This window comes from Sciurus vulgaris, assembly GCF_902686455.1.
Source record: "Sciurus vulgaris genome assembly, chromosome: X".
Lineage (NCBI taxonomy): Eukaryota > Metazoa > Chordata > Mammalia > Rodentia > Sciuridae > Sciurus > Sciurus vulgaris.
The window spans coordinates 28,107,533-28,125,650 of NC_136471.1; the positions used below are offsets into that span (position 1 = coordinate 28,107,533).

An 18,118-nucleotide genomic window follows, 5' to 3' on the forward strand; every position below is an offset into this window, starting at 1 on the left:
CTAATGTGCTCTTAACTCTTTGTTTGCAGTGTCTGTGGGATATGAATATGAGATGTGCCCTGACTTTATTCTCTGGGAGCAAAGGACAGTCATTTTACAGGGTTTTGAAATGGATGCTTCTAACCTGGGAGGCTGGTCCTTGAATAAGCATCACATTTTGAATCCTCAAAGTGGTAAGCAGCTTTTTCAATTTGTATTAATACTGGTGTCCTAATGCTATTTAATATATATTCATTGCACAAAACTTGGAAAACTACAAAAGGAAAAATACCTTAATAACACCACATAGAGATGACCAAGTTAGTAAAATTTCCTTTCAAGTACTATAATTTGATTTTGAATTAGTGTTAGCATACAGGAATCAGAATACTCTCATCTTCAGTGTCTCCCTTCTTTGGACTACTTTTCCTGCTGTCACTTCCTCCTAGTTTATAATTTAAATGTTAAATGAATCAGGAGAAGGGACCACATGCAGTCCCTGAGCTCATGCTTCTTCCAAACAGAATTTTGTTTCTCTGGTTATAACTCCTTCATCCAAATTACTTTTGCATCCTACTAAGAAAGCAATCATTGGTATTTCCATCCAACTTTCCTATGAACATATATTCATAACTTTTCACATGGAGTTATATTCCTTTCCATCTAAAGAGGCAGATTCTGAGCAAACATGTACCCTAGAAGGACATGTACATGGGGTTATTTTTCCAGAAAGTGAGAATGTATCCAGGTTATCTACAGTCTTCCTTCCAGCCATCCTTGTATTCATTCTACCTTTATGGAACAGTTGAGTTATCTTATGAGGCTGAGAGATCCATTTTTAATCATGCCCATGATCTTAACTTCATTTGCACCGTAGTCAAATCAGCCATGCTAACCAGCCACATAGGTTGGGAAATTTTGATTGGCAAAATTAACCAGGCTTCCTTCAACATAGAATGAGACAACCGATCATAGTCCCAGTGTGAGCCACTGAAGGTGAATAAAACCATTTCTGTATGCCTCCATTGTACCTCCTTCCCCTCCTTCAGGGAAGATTCCAAATTCCATTTCCAATTTTTTTTAACAGCAAAGATTCAGGCAGATAGAAAATGTCAACTTTTTTTGTTGTCAAAAGGAGAGCCACAGTTCTAAAAGTACAAAAACGAAAGGGCAGATGCCACTTATTAAATTATTAGGTTTTTTGTTTTGATTTGAAAGAGTTTGACATTTTAAGCAGCCGTTTCTTTTCCACTCACTTTTATTGGCGTATATGGATTGTCTCTTTCAAATGCCTGTCATTGACATTAAACACAAAGTGGGAAATGACCTCAATCGAGCTAACCCCCAGCTGTGTGCTCCCAGTCCTGTATCTTCTTATCATTTGCTTCACACAGACTTTAGAACAGAGGGGAGCCATTCTGAAAGTCAGCTTTAGGGGTCACCTGATTTCAACCCATGTGTTCCGTCCACTCCTAATTCACCCATAATTAGTTTTAAGGTAACAGGTACCACATTACCTCTGAGAGATTTTTAGCAGCTTTATTGAAGTATGGTTTATACACCATAAATTCTACCCATTTTAAGTGTACAGATTTTTAGTAAATCTATAATTGTGGTACAGAACCAAAACCCAGTTTTAGAATATTTTATCCCACCAAAAAGATTTCTTATGCTTATCTGCAACCCCACTAAATCTGCTCTCTCTCCACCTTTCTGATAATTTTATCCTGAGAAAGAAACCCTGCTTTTGATAGTTTTTTAAAAAGGAACATTTGTTCTTTTTATCATCTCATTTGTAAAGGTATTGTGTTTCTAACCAAGAACTGGTCACACTTGCCAGAAACAGATCTGAAGCCAGCACTGCCCTTGCCTTTCCGTCTGACCTTGGACATGAACACCCCGTTTAGGATGTTTCTGAAGTCTAAATCCCACCCACAAAGGCAGTTTTAGAAGCAGGAATGATAAGTGTGAGGGAGCAGCTTTGGGAACATCAATTTAGAAAGCAAGGCTCTTTCTCCCTGAGGTCAGATGGTCTTTTCTGACTGATTAAGGCAAGAGCACCATCTTTCCAAATCTCCCACTAACTCTTTAGGCACCCTGCCTTTTTGATCTGAGACAGATAGTAGATTAGAAACAAGAATCTCTCTTAACTCCAATTTCCTCTCACTGGTTAAAGAGACACCTATAATTAGATTGGATATCTGCTGCCATTCTATTCTCCAATTTTTCTTTGGTTCCCAAATCATTATGCAGTGGGTAGTTTCCAGTAGGCAGTGTTTTCAGACCATTTGTCATTTCAGTTGCAGCAATTATATTTATCTGACAATTAACCATCGGTTGGGGAGAATTGTTACAAAATATTATGCCAGATAGATAGATAGAGCATACTTTCACTGAGATGAAATCACTAAGAACATGTGTTTTTCAACATCATTCTCTCAAAATATATCCTGTTAGTGTTTATATAGAATGCATATTCTATATATTCCTTTCAAGAAAACTTAGTTTTTTAAATTCTGAGAAAATGGGCACATGAATCATCTACTTACAGAGCAGCTATTTGTTTAGTATTTTTTAATCAAACATATCCCCTAGTGTTCCCTACCAGTTGAGTATTAAAAATTATTAGAAAGAACCATCCAGGGTACTAATTGGGCATTGTCATCTGTCTGAAATGGGTAAAGAATTTCCTTTAACTTAGCCTCCAAGATAGGCTAGTAGTTTGTCAACAAATGCTTTTACTGGGAAGGGAAGTAAACTCCCATTGATCACACTGGCATATCTCCCAGTTTGTTTTTATGTCCTCTCAGTCAAGTAGTAAGAGAAATATGTATTGTGTCCCTTGTTGTTCATAAGTCTGAAGAATGGTTTCTTCTTTGAAATCAGCATAAAGCACCACCCACTGGCTTCCAAGGGGAATTTTTATTTCAGACTTATTTATAAGCTTCAAAAAAGAAGTTCTGAGCAAGGTAGCAGGAGGGTATGAATAGTGTGTTTAAAAGTGTGCTTACCTTATTACACAACACACTTAGATTTTAGGCAGAGAAAAGGAAAGCTTAGGAGAGGAAATGTGCAGTAGGCCCCATCCTGTGGGGTTTCATTGTTGACTATAAACAGGATACCCAATCCTTAGCAGGAAGTTGGCCTTCATATAAATAATGTGTGTTGTCCTAGGATCATTTGATTCTGTCTTCAAAATGAGCATGTGTGGCAGAATAAACTGGAAGGGAGGCAGCAGTAATTGATCAAGATTTCCAGGAACATAAACAAAATATTTTCAGAGCAACCTTTTGCAGAAGAATTGGTGTTAAATCATTGTTGCTAGATGGTATGGCCTGGTTCTATGTAATGGAAGGTTAAACAGATTCTTGAAACAACAAAAACAACCTTCAAAATGATCTATTTTTCCAGGGCAATACAAAAGGGGTTTGCCCATTTTCGTTTTGATTGCTTCAGCTTTAAACAGGAATGGTAATTTCAGTACACGGGCACTTTAGTACCTTGCATGAAAGCAAGACATCAATTGTTGAGATGTAATCAGAAAGTACATTGCCTTATGTTTTATTTCCTTTAATCATTCTTCTTTTTTGATGGAGTACTAGGCTTTCTAATCGAAAAGGGGAGTTTTAGAATTGCAGGCTTAGAAGAATAGGTTAGAATAGCCATCTTTAGTTTTTAAATTGCCAGGATCCTGGTAATAACATGTCATTTTGAGGGTAATTGTTAACTATACCATTATATTGATATAAAAAAATGGAGATCTACCTGTGAAAATAGATGTTAATAACAAATCTGGTATTTCTAAGCCAATAATTGGAAATATTTTTGAATAATATACCTCATTAGTGCATTGCTCAAATACTAAAATACTAAACAGTGGTTTCCTCATTTATTAAAGAACGTATCATAGTCTCATTGGTAGGATATTAAGTTAGACATCATCAGGAGATTTCAACAATGTTGTGCAACTGTCATTCCAATTCTCATTCACTTCCTCTGTTCATTTAAATTGCAATATTGATCACAATGCAATTCGATGTTTTGGGGGGAAATGAAATTCAGTCCTATTAATCTTACTTAACAGGAACTATTCTAAATAGTGAGAAGTTTCCTTAGTAACTAATAAAGTTATTAATAAAATAATGAGAAATTTGTGGTCCTCAACATATCTCATAGTTCTGTAATAAAAGAGCAGTTTGCTAGGGTGTAAACTCACAGCTGCTCTTGCCAATCAGATGTTGAAAAGTAGCCAGAAATCACCCTGGGAGGGAAAGTAAAGTTACTTAAATTTGAAATACAAAGACCAGATCATAGACAGGATTTCTGTTTCCTGGAAGGCCCCTTCCAAATATATATTGGTACCATGGTATGCATGTTTTACCCTCTTATTTTTACCAGCAATGTTTCTACCTCACAGTGATCAAAAGCTTCTGTCATAGGTCTATAGGACCAAAAGTTAGGGGGAAAAACTTAGGAAGAAATTTCAGGAAATGTTTAGGGAGAGTAACAGGCACTCTGAGGAGATAGATAGCAGGGGGCTAGGGAGAAAAAATAGGGCTGTACAGTATAACTGCATTCATTTATTTGCTGTCAGTTACATTGGTCTGACACATTGGCATGCCTTCTCACAACATGGATGTTTTACCTACCCTGGCTCATTCTGGGCTGACTTGAGCTATTTAGCACAGCAGTACTTGTTCCTTGGATTTTCTGCCCAGGCTCAGCGGGTTTGCAAAATCATTGGGATTTGGACAAGGAAACTACAAGAGACTCAAAGCCTATTTTCAACATTTACTGAGCACTTATAATGACTTGGCCACAGGGATTGGCACTAAAATACAGAAAGGAGTAAGACAGAGGGTCTGCCTTCAAGGAGTTCATTCATGTTCTAATGGGGAAGATAGAGAAGTAATGAAAACTGTATCATACAATGTGGTAAGTGTTATAATAGAGCTACAGAAAACAACCTATGGGCACACAGAGGAGGGAGTGACTAATTCTGCCTGGATGGAGCACTGGGGGAGATTTGAGCTGAGCCTTTAAGGATAAGTAGAAGTTCCCCAAGCAGCCAGGCATGGTGGCACATGCCTGTAATCCCAGTGGCTTGGCAGGCTGAGGCAGGAGTATTGTGAGTTCAAGGTCAGTCTCAGCAACCTAGCAAGGACCTAAGCAACTCAGCAAGACCCTGTCTCAAAATAAAAAGGGCTGGGGATGTTGCTCAGTGGTTAAGCATCCCTGGGTTCAATTCCTGGTATCAAAAAAAAAAAGAGTTCCCTGAGCAGACAAGATGAGGACATTCACGATAGACAGAATGACATGTACAAAAGCAGAGAGGAAAGGAAATGTGTAAATATAACTGTAAATAGTTTGCTGTGGCTGGATCTGAAGATACAAATGAGGGTGTAATGAGAGAAGAGCCTGAAGAAGCAGACAAGGGCCAAACCATAAAAGACTGTATGTCTTAACAGTAAAGAGTGTGCCCCTAATCCTCTAGGGGATGTGGAGCTATTGAAAGATTTGAAGCCACAGACTGAAAGAACCTCTATGGCAGGAGTGTGAAGAATGGTTTGGAAATGGAGACCAGGAGACCAACAAGTTAAGAAAGATTAAATTAAAGCCATAATAGTAGGAATAGGGAAAAGATAGCTTTAATACATTTTAGAAGATAGGCTCCACAGGAATAAGTAATTAATTAGGTTTGGAGAATGAGAGGAAAAGATGACTCATGGTGATGCTCAGATTTCCAATTCAGGTAACTACATGACAGAAATACCATTCATGGATGAGTAGGGAACATGAGAAGAAGAGTAGGATTTGGTAGGAGTTACAGAAAAATAATGAGTTCGGTTTGAAACTTTTCCACTTTGAGGTGCCTGTGGGGCATCCAAATAAAGAGGTCTAATAGGAAATTGTATGCCAGGTAAAAACTCTGAACAGGAGAAATTTGAGGCATATGGAGAGCAGAGTTTAAACTGTGGGTATGGATGAGATTGCCCAAACAAAATGACTGCAAAGCATTTTCATAAGTCAGTATATCTATTTCCTGCACTGATAATAGTGAGATATGGTCCAAAAGAGTGAAAAATTCAAGTCCCTTTCATGTATCTTTGCACTGCATTCTAGCAGTAGAATTTCTTTTCTTTTTCACAAAAGTAGATTACCTTCCTGATTGTGTTTTGCTGAGGTTAATATTAAAATTGACTGATAGTCTCCTTTCAAGAACCAGTTGTATAGTGAAGGTAATTTGAAATCAGACAGGTGTGTGCCAGCATCAGGAGAAAGCCAACCAGAGATGAAAAAATAGCCATAGATGTTGCACAGAGGCTACAGAGAAGAGGCAGTTACCAAAAGTTAGTCATTGAATGCCTTGTTGAGGCATTCAGAATCAGCATTAAATGATCTCATTGTATTTCTCCACTTCACAGATAGACAAACTGAAATTTGTTGTAGTTATGCAGTTAAACAGAACCAAGGGTAGTGTGTTTCACTCTCAGGTTCTTTTATGCCAGGCCAAAGCTCCTTCCTGTTTTGAACAATGAGAAAGGAATTTAAATGTAGCTGAGATTATTTTGTGGTAACTGCTTTTTTAAAAAAAATATTTTTTCCTTGTGTCTAGGAATCATACATAAAGGGAATGGAGAAAATATGTTCATTTCCCAGCAGCCCCCGGTCATATCAACCATAATGGGTAATGGACACCAAAGGAGTGTAGCTTGCACCAACTGCAATGGTCCAGCCCACAACAACAAACTCTTTGCTCCTGTTGCCTTAGCTTCTGGCCCGGATGGCAGTGTGTATGTTGGTGACTTCAATTTTGTAAGGCGAATATTTCCCTCAGGAAACTCCGTTAGTATTTTGGAATTAAGGTAAGTCTCCTCTAATCACTATGTTTGCTTAGCGGATAAAGGAAAAAGCAAAACTAAGATAACATGAAGAGACAAAATATTGCCAGAAGGAGCAGCAAATGCAGTTGCCTGTATTGTAGCACTGAGTTAAGATGCAGGAATAGGAACAGTAGACAATGGGCCCACACCTCCTATTTGAAGGAACCTCTGAGCACTGCTTTGGAGAACCAGGAAGTGTTGACATCCCATCCCTGTATGTGGTGCCTTTTCCTATGTACTCTGCTGTGACTGACATTGATCTCAATATTTCCAAGTGTTCAGGTAAGTCACCCACCCACTGCTGGTCACTATGAAGACTAATAAAAGTATCTATTCCATTTCCCAAGTAGAGGTATCATCATACCCAAAAACCTAAACTTTCTAAATTCTTTGGGTCCAATCTTTTGAAGTGGTCCTTCAATAAAGAATAAAATGACCGTCTGCTTTTTCATGACCTGATAAGGAAAGAACTAGGTCTTTACCTTTAAAAACTCAACTCCATGATGAGCGAAGCATTCGCCCTTAGAATTTCACCAGAATAAAAAGAATTTTGATGTCTTTTGTAAGGAATTCATACCTTTGGTGTTCTGCATTCTCAAGTTTACATAAAGATTACAAATAAGTAGACCATGGCCTAATCAGCTTATCTTTTTTCCCTTTCTGAAGCTATTAGACACAATATATGTCTTCGGGAGTCTAAGAAAAGAGAAGCATCCACTCCCATCTCATTAGGTATAGACAAATCTGCTTCTTGTCCCTGGGTAAATTGATAGAGCTTTCCTTCTAATTGATTATGACTGCTCTATCACTGATATATGCCTCTGGAAATTTAGGCTGAAAGGTTCTCGATATTCCAGAAGATTTTGATGCTGTCCTATGAACTATACCACAGAAAAATTTTCACCTCAGACATCTCCTCGATGACCTCCAAAATAGTAACTGGTAGAGCAGACCCATCAATAGAGCAACTTGTATGTACAGAGAACTGTGAAGGCCTGTCAAAATACATGAGAAGTCTCAGGCCATTTTCATTTAACACTTACGTTCACGGTAGCAGGTAAATTTGAATTTATAAGGATATTCCTTGATATTTTTCAGATTCTTATACTTGCTTGGGAACCTACCTCCCTTTTCTCAGACTGAGTTATTCCTTCACACCTAGCTGGGGAAATCTTCTAGTCCCAAGCTCCCATCCATTTTTCACATTAATTCACTCCAGTTTTAATACATTTCTTAATTATAATTGCAAACGCTGTCATAGGGAAGAAAGCTGTTAAATCCCTTGGCTAATAAAAATAGACTGTAAAGTTAAGATTTTATAAAGACAAAGCACATCCACAGAGTACGGAGAGGTACTAATTCATACTGCCCTACCCTAATCAAGGGTTCAAGTACCTCAGGATGTCACAGGGACTTGTTATTTCCAATAGTATATCTCTTTGGGCACCTACTTACTGAAAAGTCAACAGGAGGGCCAAGATGGTTGTGTGCCTGGATATGGAAATGATTTGTACAACATTCTACATTGTTTTAAAAGCCCTATGGGTATTCTATCCACATGATTCCAAACATGGATGGGAGCACTGAACAATTCATTCAACATCTGAACATTTCCAGTCATGCAGATATTCGTTGTCAGGTAGACAAAGACTTGGTCTGAGCTTAAATAGCTAACTGTACAAAGCCTTTATATCTAGTCCTTATATAGCTAACTCCTCAAAGGAAAGATAGTAAGATATTAAAAACTAATATTAACATAAAGAAGCCCCAGCTAAGTTTAGTCTTTTCCTTTGTAATTTAAATGTAAATTTATATAAGGTGGAGCAATTGTCATTCATTGATGAGATTCTCTTTTGGTCAAGGATCCTTAACAGTTCACAAATTTGCATTTTAGTCCAAAGTACCTTATGACCTTCAACACAAAGTCATTTGAAGTATGAAATAGAATATCTTGAACCTTAATTGAAAAGTGATTTTTCTCAGTATAAAGAAAAATTAGTTCCTGACAGTTTGAAGTACTGGCCAATGCCTCTATGCAATCTTACTCCACAACACTGTTTTCTCTTATTGTCACAGCTCTTCAAACACTTAGGCATGTATACACCATGAACTCATACACCCAAGGTCTCCCATTTAGCATAAGGCTCCTTAGCTGGCTTTTTGAGTTAGGATCTTTTAAAGCATTTTTTTTGTTAGTCTCAAGCTTCTTTGAGAATCTGTTTAAGGATATAGACCCTCTCAGAAAATACACATTACCCAAAATTGTACATAATGATTTACAGGGTTGCATTTTTCCCTCCCCTGACTCTCCACCCAAATGCTGTCATTGAGTCATGGTTAAGATCTCCTGCAGTAAGTTCAAGGAAAAAAGCAATTCTCCCTTCTCTATTCCAATATTCCTATTATTGGCCAATGAGAGAAAAAAACTGATTGAATATGTGTGATCATTTTGAACTAATTGACAGGTAACTCCCTATTTGACTTTAATCAAAACCATCAAGCTAGTTTATGACAGCACATATTAGTTGTCATGTTTACTCAGAAACTAATATAGTTCTTATTAGACTCATTTTTTAAAGCATCTATCCAGATCAGTAGCTTATATGTATACACTGAATCTTTCATATATTGATGGATTTATATATTTACTTTATAATCTCCAGATTTAGACTTCCTAGGGAGAAATAAGTTGATTTAATAAGGCCATGATAGCTTAAGAACCATAATACTTATTTAGTTTCTACTGTGTTTAGGTAGAAACTTCATTCTGTGCCAGTTTTGTTGTTGTTATTAAGAGTAGTTAACTTAATTGCTCCCTGCCCCATGCATATTAGTCATTTTACTTGGTTGAATCATCTGTTTCCTTGGAAACACATACTAACATAGTCATTATGTTGTTGCTTATATTCAAAGTTGTGAATGGAAGAACAATATTATTAACAGGTTATAATAGAAAAGGATAGAGAATTTTCTAGATCTTTACCCTTTGTCAGATTATATATTATTCAACTTAATTACTCCATCTTCTATTTCCTTATCCATAAAATTGCATTCAGGTTTATAGTTGAATATCTTCTTACATGTCTCACACATTTCCACTTGTTTTGAGATCCACAGATGGGTAGTTCTCAGCCCAATGTTTGATATTTTGGGAGGACACAAAGTTTGGTTCTAATGAATACCCTGTCATATTTCCCTCTCTGCCATCCTTTTATTCAATATTTTGACCACAATGAACAATTCCAGATGCCCCTTGACATTTCAAAAATTGGAAGACTGTAGATTTTTCCATCCTCAACCATGCCAATTCAAATTCTCCCCAATTGAGTTTCTTTCATCTGACCTAAAAAATAATTTAATATTTGTTGGTTGCCAGTCATTTATTTCCTGTAGTTGGTCACCCATTGGCTGAACAAGGAGGGAAAGGAAAAGTCAATGATGTCATTATCATTAGAAATCTGCTTAGAGAAACAATATTTCTTGTTATTTAAGCCTATAATAACCCTTTGGCTGTTTCTAGCAGATTTTATCCATAAATATACAAGTTAGTGCTTTATTAATATCTTAATGCTACCTTTCAGTGTGGGTGTTTCAGCCATATTTTTGAATACTGTGACCAAAAGACCTGACAAGAACAATTTTAAGGAGGAAAAAATTATTTCGGGGCTCACAATTTCAGGGATCTCAGTCCATAGATGGCTGACTCTATACCTCAGGGCCTGGGATGAGGCAGAATATCATGGCAGAAGAGTGTGGTAAGGGAAGCAGCTCACATGAAGATCAGAAAGCAGAGAGTTGACTCACAAGACAAAACATAAACCCCAAAGTCACACTCCAATGACCAACTTCCTTCTACCATACACCATCAGCCTACAGTTACCACCCAGTTAATCCCTTTTAGGGGATTAATTCATGGATTGGGTTAAGCTCAAATAACCCAATCATTTCACCTCTAAACCTTCCTGCATTGTTTCAAATGTGAGCTTTTGGGGGCCACCTCACATCCAAATCATAACAGTGGGATATGGAGATAAGATAATAAAGAAGCTTATGAAATCATGCAATTAAACCTAAAGAAGTTTCAAAAATACATTCTCTGAAGACTTTTGAAGATAGATTTATTACTCTATGAGATAGTTCAGGTCTTGGTTTCCCTAAGGGATTTGCTTCTCATGTTAAAACTTTACATACACACACACACACACACACACACACACACACACTTCTTTAGCATAAAAGTAATAACAGTTTGTCATCTGTACTTTGGTCCCTTTCAGTAATAGGAAGCTTAAATACCTCTCAAGTAAATCCATTTCACCTTTGGATTGCCCCATTAATAATTTCTTCCTCATATTCAGTTTAAATCTGCCTTCATGAAACATCCACTTAGTAGAGGCAAATGTTAGCATCTGAAGCAGCACACAAGTCACTCACTTGACAAACTTTTCACAAGTGTGAAGACAGCTGTTGTAGTTTTCTAAGCTTTCTCTTCTTCAGTTCAAACATCCTTAAGTCTTTTAACTATTTCTCATCAATTATGACTGCTTCTTTTTTCTTTGATCATGGCCTCAGGGCCACTTTTTGGTTTTCTAAAACTCACAGGGATAATTATATAAGTAAAAATAGGAGACACCATATAAAGCACTTTGCAAGAATTCAAACATGTAGCATTCCCTTCCTCTCCTCTCATCTTATCATTTCACAATTCTATTAGAAAACCTATTAAGCATGACTAGAAGTGATTTATTCTTTATAAATACCTCATGCTGCTATTGTTCAGGATCCTGTTAGTCTCTAGATATTTATTTTGTCCTTCTCTTCAAAATGAAAGAGAGAAAAAATAAGAGACTGGTAAATGCTTCTTGGTACCTTGAGTAATTTGAACTCGACAAATGTCAACGTGACATGAAAATTTCTCTTGAGATTTTACTATTTTTTCCAGTGACTGGTTAATATTTCTCATATTGTTCTTAGTACTTGGCTCCTGTCATTGACTGGAAATGGAGTAGACCTGAGATAGCACCCATTTAGGGGCAGTTAGTATGCTGAGGGGCAGTGGAACTTGTAGAGCACTCTGCTGCAGAAACAAATAGAACCTGGGCTTTGGAGAGCTCTGAAAATGGCTGAGAAATGTTCATGAAGCATTCTCTTATCCACAGCACTGGCGCTACAAATAGTAGAAATACTATATTTAGATGACACAGGTGGTTACTTCCCCAGCTTGATCTGTGTTAGCAGTGGCACTGAAAGGCTCCTTCCACTTCACCCAAAAACATCTGCGCTATTCTTCCACAGTGTTCAAACTTTCCACTGTAAGAAATGGGATATTTTGAGTTGATACATTGCATTTTTATGAGTTCCCAATATAATAACTTCTTTAAGAGTGGCCCCTCAAACTAAGCTCATCCATTAGTCCTTCAACATTCATTCTTTTATCAGATTACTTTTCAAAGGGGCTGCTAGCTGAAAGCAGGGCTCTAAAACACAAGAGAGATAAGAGAGAGGGACAGAGCCAAAGAATACCAAAGGTAGTCTTAGATAACAGTTGATAGAATAAGGAGCGCTAGGATGTAGTAAAAGGAAGAGCGGACACTGAGTATTCAAAGGAATAAGACCATGGAAAGATGAGCAGGGAAGGCAGTACATTCTTCAACACCAAATATTTGTGGTGAAGAATGAGGAAAGAAGTCAAGAACAGCATGAAGAACAAAGACAGGGCTGCAGCTACCACGAAGCAGGCCATTCAAACTCTTATGATGCCAACTCACTAGACAGTAGCTTCAAAGTTTGTATATCTCCTCTTTTCTGCAACTCACCTCACAAAAATACAAAAAGAATAAATAGGACATTGTGTTAATGAATCCAGGCCCAAAGAGAAAAATATCTTTTGGTTCTATTTATGTGAAATACCAAAAATAGGCAGATCAACAGAGACAGAAATCAGATTTTTCGTCACCTGGAGCTGAGGGAGGGGTGAATGGGAAGTAATTATCAGCAAATAGGTACAGAATTTCTTCACAGGGTGATGAAAATGTTCTGGAATTAGATGATGGTAACAGTTGTACAACTCTCTGAATGTGCTGGAAATTGCTGAATTGTATGTTTTAGAAGGGTGAATTTCATGGTACATAAATCATGTCTCAATGATTTTCTTTTAAATTAAAAAAGAAAAGTAGATGGCCCTTTCCATCATCTGGATCCTGAGAAAATCAAAGACCAACTCAGAGACCCTATCATTAGAAGCATTGCTTGCTCTAAAAAGATTTGTGATTCCACTCCTTTCTCCTCATAATTCATGGCAAGCTTCAAGTCAGTCAGTTGCCAGGTGGTGATGCCCGCTGATGGGCCTAGGCACTTGTGAAGAGCTCACACACTGGCACCTCAGTGTGTAATCAGTTGCTAGCTGCGCAGCAGGCTGACTTTGGTCGTGGCTCAATCCTAAATCCTTAACTAAAAGTAATTCTGAGACAGAACAAGGTCACACACTGGAAATAAATTCCGTCATTTTCACTTCCTCCCTCTGAGATGTTAATGAGAGAAGCTGCTCTGCATAATATGGGACATCTTTCCAAATTCACAATGACATTATTGGCAGGATCAGAAGCAGCTGCAAGAAAATCAAACCATCCCCCTCCCTACTCCTTGCCATCACCTAAGAATTTCAAAACCCTTTGTAGCCACGCAAATCGTTTTGTGCCATAAGAATCTGTTGCAGATGGGACCATGTTTTAATGAGGTCCTTCTAGTATTTTCACAACTGAACTTCCTTCAGGAGGATCAACTACATTACAGTGAAGAGAATCAGCCTCAAGTGTACTCACCTTACAATTTAGAGGCCTAGAAAACAAGCAGGTGCCTAAGAGACAAAGAAAACTGAAAGAGGTGCAAATGCCTGAGGCTGGGTTTCTAATCAGAGCTCTGCATCCTTACAGCTTGACCTTCCTGTCAACCCACAGGATACTACCCTTTTGAGATGAGCCATGGAAACAGAAAAGTCAGCAGACCCTGACCTGTGGCCATGCTAGTAAAATCCCAGAAAGGTTCTTTTTCAAAAGAGTTGAATTCTTTTTAGCAGATAATTTTAAATGAAGTAATTTTGGATCTTTTCTTTTTCTCTAATGTTCCAAAGAACAAGAATGTTTTCTACTTTAGATTAAAAGATTTGTTATCTTCACATTTTCAAAATGACACAAGGGCCAGATTTAAAAGGATTTTAAAATTAAAATAACTGTATTTCACAGATGATTATAGCCTTTTAATTCCAAGCAGACTTGACCCAAAGTCAGGCCTTTACACAGACTGTGCCCCCAGTGTAAGAAGCCTCATACCATGTTCCGGAGTGAAACACCCTAGGTAATACCCTGTGCCAAGAGGCTCATGAATCAGGGGCCTCCAAAGTGTTCTGCTGAGTCTGGACTGACAATTCTGGTTTTCGCACCCCAATTACCACTTGGAGCATGGATGATTGAAAGATAAAATTTTAATAGTTTATACACATGATGTTTTGTTGAGGTTGTTTTGATACCATGGACGTTCTGTCCCAGTCTAAGAAAAAACCCTCATACTTTCAATTTGTTAACAGTGTGTGTGTGTGTGTGTGTGCATGTGTGTTTCTGGGGATTGAACCAAGGGCCTTGTGCATGCTAGGCAAGCACTCTAAACCTAAACTACAACCTCAACCCTTTTTATTCTGGGTCTTAAGTTACCCAGGCTAGCCTCAATCTTAGGATCCAAATGCCTCAGCCTCCTAAGTAGCTGGAATTACAGGCATGTGCCACCATGTCTGGCCCATTAGGAAGTTTATTTTTTTTTAATATTAAGGAAGGTACACAACAGATATCTGTATCTTACTTCTAAGATTTAATAAGAGGCTTAGGGTTAGGGTTGGGATGCCTGTCCAACACATCAGTTAAAATAAAATACAATGGTTTTGCATTTAATAGGGTTATTAAGGCCATCACAACAGAACTTATAATGGTTAGATCCTTTGCAGTGGCTGATTTTTCAGTTCCTAGCCCAGTGGTTCTTAAACCTAACTCTGCATCAGAATCACCAGCTGAGTTTGTTAAAAATAAAATTCCCAGGCCCCACCCCCATATCAGGATTCTGATATAGTAGGACTGGGAAGAGCACCAGGAAACTGCACATGGACAAGAACTCAAGTGATTCTGATGCAGATGGTCCAGGGAAAACTTTTTGAAAAACCTGCCTTAGAACCTGGCACACCTACCTTGACACCATGTGAGGAGAAGCCTGGAGGATTGGGTGAACTTTAGCTTGCACACCTGACTAAATGATCCCTGTGAAGGCTCTTACTGCTACAAACTGAATTAGGAGTTGGTGTGTCTGGTTATATTTGGCTTGTTGAATGATACTGATAACTCTCTATTTGCTTTTACTTGCCACTCGTGGATACCTTGTGCACCCTAGAAACAGAGATACCAGACATAGGTAAGCAAATCATGTGGGCAGCTGCCTATTACTGCCTCTTGCCTGAAAGGCCACCTCCTAATAATGTGCTAACAGAAATTTTGCTTCTTAAATAAGGTTAAAGAAATGATGTGAAAGTGAGTTTGGAAATTATGATGCAGGTAAGTGTCTTTCAAAAGAAGAGGACTCTGCCACTAAGTAGAAATTTGCTAGAGGAGCAGAACACACTGAAAAGAAAACAAGATAAGTGAAATCTGGCAGTTCAGTACTTTGTGGGAAAGCAAGGTCATAAGTCTCATCATGTTTCCCTAAGGTGATATCACAAGTTAGTCTGTAAGTTCAAACAGATTGATTGTTTTCAAGATGCAGGTAGAGGGAGGAATAATACGGCAATCTCCCTAGATCCAGAAATTGAGTTGTCAAGTATATGATGACCTTCTTTAATAAGAGTTTTCTTTCTTTCTTTGACGTAACCTTATGGTTTCTATTTCTTCCCACCAAAAAGAATAGGAAAATTCGGAATTAACTGTTTACCATTTACCATCAACATCACAGAACTCTGAAATTAATTATAATGAGTATTTCTATTCAATTTTTTTTCATTAAACTTGTCAAAACTATTCTAAATTCCTGAAACTGCAAAGGAGAAAATTGAATTTATTCACTCCCAAATGCCAATTGTCATCAAAATGGCACCGATAGGGTTTTTAATTTGGATTTTGTTTGGGAGATGCCACTTCCAAATGCCAATGCACAAGATCAGTCTCACTACTTTGGCATAACCGATTCCTTAAGCAAATTAAGTTGGTTGTCAAATTGCTTACTGGTAAAGTATTGCACAGTATTAATTATAAGCATTAATTGTCCATTTAATAATCTGTGTGATTTTAACTAGCATGAATGAAGTGAACTTTGCTAAGTTGAAGGACACTGCTTGAATGTAAAACTAACCAGAAGGTGATAGTAAGTCTAACACCCAAATTATGAAAGTAATCTTCACATTTCTCAAATTGCAATATGTATTTAGACACGAGGGATTAAAGCAAATTGGAATGTAGTGCAGTGGCTTTTCTTTCTAAGGTATGGCATGTTTTCAGGAAGTAGAAAGTAATCAGTTTCAAAAGAACTGAAATGCACTTGGGCAATGGCATGAAATGGCAAGAAATTACATGCCAATATAGGGGATGTTTCTGACTATTGACTGTCAAAAAAGAAAATAACATTAATCAGATTTAAATTTGCTATGGTAGACTATTCCACTTTCTAAATGCCAGTACACAAAGTTTGAGAATAGCCTCACTGAGCAAAATAGGACATGTTACTCAGAAGGCAGGAACACTGATTTTTGTTCCAATTTCAGAACAAGAGTATTCTGAAGGCATGTTGCACATATAGTCACATATGATCTGATCTAATCTAATTTTAGTACAGGCCCAGATTTGTTAGTGACCCTGGGCAAGCCCCCCCTGTGTCCGGGTTTCCCCAGCTGAGGTTTGAGGGGAATGCTAATTCTGACTTCCCTCACAGGCACATTGGAGATATTCAATAATGAATGAATGTAATGCATTCCAAAGTACTTTTGTGTGGATAACATTTCTCTTGGAGAAATAGCTTATGGACTTTTTTCTAAACAAAGCAGGATTAATCTGGCTTAGTTGAAACTCCACAAACTGGCTACCAAAGTATTGATGGTTGTTTTAGGGAATGGTTGTGACCCCTTCTTTATTCTAGAAAGATCTAAGCACATAGGAAAAAATTTATCCTGCAGGTATATATTCAACTAAATATGTAAAATTTTCACTCAAACCCCTATTTAAGAAGTCTCTGCTACAGAGATACCTTGTCTGATAAAATTGCCAAATCAGTCTGGAGTCTGTTGGGTCCCTTTACAGTGTATTTACAGCACCTGTTATGGTGGTTCCAGGGTTGAAGATATCCCTGGAATCTACCGGATTATCTTACTTGATGAAGGTAAGTAGAGAAAAGTCAAGTATTCCAACTGGACCTCATTTCTTTCCAATGGAAACTATAAACTGAATCTCATTAATATTTTCTACCCTTATTATTATTAACATACATAAATATGCTTAGAGGGCAAATGCAATTACAAATACAGTTAAGAACAAACTAGTCCTTAAAGGTAGCTTTGTTCTGATGAACTCTCCCCCCTCCATTTTGCTTGGTTAAGTAGCCAAGGCCTGAACTCTCTTATGTCTTAGTTTCATGTCCCACAGTCCAGTTTAGTTCAGTACTTACCAAACACCAAGTCTGTCAGGCACTCTGTTTGGCACCAAAAATAGAAAGATGAATATGGTAACTGCCTGCAAGGAGCTCACACTGTAGTTGGAGAGAGAGAACTGTGTGGCAAAAATAGTGTTTCAGATCTTGGTTTCTTTCTTTTTTCTTTTCTTTTCTTTCTTTCTTTTTCTTTTTCTTTTTTTTTTTTTTTTTTTTTTTTTTTTTGTACTAGGGACTGAACCCAGGAGTGCTATCATGAGCTACATCTCCAGCCCTAATGTGTATTTTATTTAGAAACAGGATCTCACTGAGTTCCTCAGCACCTCACCATTTCTGAGGCTGGCTTTGAACTTGTGATCCTCCTGCCTCAGTCCCCCGAGTCACTAGGATTAAAGGTATGGGCCACTGTGCCCAGCAAGATTTTGGTTTCTAATACCATTCTCCAATAAAAGGAGCCAGAGATCCTTGGAGAAATAACTGATTCAAGGATTGGGGCAAGGAGTGTACAAGATGAGCCTGTGGAACATCTTATAGTGCCAGAAAGTATAGAAATGCTATCAAAAAGATCAACACTGATGCAAGTATGG

The 18,118-nt window shown here is 37.7% G+C and overlaps 1 protein-coding gene across 7 annotated transcripts in view; it reads left to right on the plus strand.

The window, feature by feature from the left end:
• Positions 1–18,118, plus strand: part of TENM1 (teneurin transmembrane protein 1) — a 753,664-nt gene that overhangs the window by 643,970 nt on the left and 91,576 nt on the right. For all 7 annotated transcript variants that reach the window (XM_079123321.1, XM_079123316.1, XM_079123318.1 and 4 more), the window contains 3 exons: positions 30–173; positions 6,596–6,845; positions 15,294–15,314. In XM_079123321.1, the coding sequence (XP_078979447.1) occupies positions 30–173; positions 6,596–6,845; positions 15,294–15,314 (415 nt within the window). The remainder of the gene's footprint in view (positions 1–29; positions 174–6,595; positions 6,846–15,293; positions 15,315–18,118) is intronic.